Genomic DNA, 1,927 nt, shown 5'->3' with positions numbered 1-1,927 from the left:
GAACTTGTCCACCAAGTTTTTAAAGCCCCCCACATTGTAGTAAGAAAATTAAAATTTTTTTCCTAAGCTTTCTTTCTATATTAAAGCTACTATTTTCATTATTCCTTTTTAAAAACTTTTCTATTCCAGAAGTATGCACATATTTAAAAAATATATTTTCAGTCTTTAAAATGTGTGGTATTATTTTCCACAGTTTTACATAAAGATCCAAGGCAGGTGTATCTTTGTCTTCTTGAAATTGGTCGAATTGTGTCAAGGTACGTATCCAATAAATATTTCAAAATTTCCATACAATAAACATTTTCTCAAGCTGCTTTATTTTAACTTAGAACAATACTTTTTATAAATAAAAATAATTTTTGATTAAAATAAATCAGCCCAATTTCCTTTTTATTTTTTAATAGGTTTGTTCTGTTTTCATAAACTGTTGTGTTAGTCTGGGTTGACTAGAGAAACAAATCCAGACATACTCACATATGTATAAGAGAAAGCTTTATATCAAAGAGCAATTGTATATTGAGAAAACATCCCAATCCAGTCCAGATCAGGTCCATAAGTCCAATATTAGCTCATATGTCCGATACTAGTCCATAAGTTCCTCGTCAGACTCACACAGCACACGCAAGGATGCCGAATACAGAAAGATCACTGGCCGGTGGGTGGAAAGTTTTGTGGGTCCAGTGACAGTGAGAGCCTCACAGGGCTGTCTGCCGGTCTCTGCCACGTGGCTCACTTAGGTCTCAGTATAGCTCCACATGGCTTGTCCACAGAAAGGAGAGAGAGGAAGTTCCTAGAATCGTCATGAGAAGGCCACACCCACAAGGAGGTATCATTAGTCTGACCTGACTGACAGGCTAGACTCCACCCCTAGATCTATTTATCAAGTTGACATGAACTTATGTAACTACCACTACTGTCATGTGTCGACATATGCTTTCTCATAGCTTGTGTTCATTAATAATGTTTCATTTTTTTGGTTCTTCTGTTTCCCATTTATTTTTAAGAGTCTTCATTGGTAGCAAATTGTAAAAGTGATTATCGTATACACTCGAGGATAAGCCGAGTTTTTCAACACATTTTAATGCAGTTTTTGTGGTAAAATTAGGTGTCTCAGCTAAAATTCGGGTCGGCTTATACTTGAGTACTTAAATTCAGAATAGACTGGAAGCGTCTAGTATCTCAGGAGAGATACTGTGTACAGAAGTACACACCTCTGTGTCCAAAAAGGCTCTAACAAGAAGGTTAGCATATGATAACTCAAAGGCTTGGTGTCCTCCACACTTATGTTGGCCCTGTCTTTTCTCGTGAGCTAGTGATAGAGGAGCCTTCGGGATCCTGGGTTCAATACTAGAAGCATCTAGTAGCCAAATAAATGCTATGATGTGAAGATGGTAGTCTAGTTTTGATAATTAAAACATTTTCCAGATGTCCCAGTGAAACAGTTACTGGGGGAGAAGCAGACAGACTTTGCTTTCCATATAAAATACAACCTGTCATAATCTAAGGGAAGTGTGTGGAACAGCTTTTGGTTGCATGATCAGATCTCCTTGTTGCTTTTCAGATACGGGGTTGAGCCACCAGTATTAGTAAAACTTGAGAAAGAAATTGAGCTAGAAGAGACCTTGCTCAATACATCTGGGCTTGAAGAATCCATCAGCATTCCCAAATCATGCTGTCAGCATGAGGAGTTACACGAAGCTGTAAGTAACTGCCACACTGCCTTTTGACTGATGCCTCATAGCCTCGCGTTCTCGACCACTTGTAGCTGACTATGGTTGATGCTGTGCTTAAAGCGCTTCTTCTGCAGACTGTACACCAACCCTTACTTCCTGGCGGGTTCGGCACTTTTAAGATGATTTATTGTTGCCTGAATACGATGGGCAGTGGGTTTGTAGTTGGCGATGGTGGCACAAACAGGCTGGGAACA

General features: G+C 39.1%; 1 protein-coding gene across 1 annotated transcript in view; it reads left to right on the top strand.

The window, feature by feature from the left end:
- The window catches only part of GAS2L3 (growth arrest specific 2 like 3), a 29,907-nt gene that overhangs the window by 11,294 nt on the left and 16,686 nt on the right, over window positions 1–1,927 (top strand). Inside the window, exons 4-5 of the mRNA XM_045291279.1 lie at window positions 194–257; window positions 1,562–1,700. Of these exons, the coding sequence (XP_045147214.1) occupies window positions 194–257; window positions 1,562–1,700 (203 nt within the window). The remainder of the gene's footprint in view (window positions 1–193; window positions 258–1,561; window positions 1,701–1,927) is intronic.

Source organism: Echinops telfairi, unplaced genomic scaffold (assembly GCF_000313985.2).
Source record: "Echinops telfairi isolate 266 unplaced genomic scaffold, ASM31398v2 ScPeMD7_2;HRSCAF=8, whole genome shotgun sequence".
In the NCBI taxonomy this organism is placed as follows: domain Eukaryota; kingdom Metazoa; phylum Chordata; class Mammalia; order Afrosoricida; family Tenrecidae; genus Echinops; species Echinops telfairi.
This window is presented reverse-complemented; position numbering and strand designations above follow the sequence as displayed.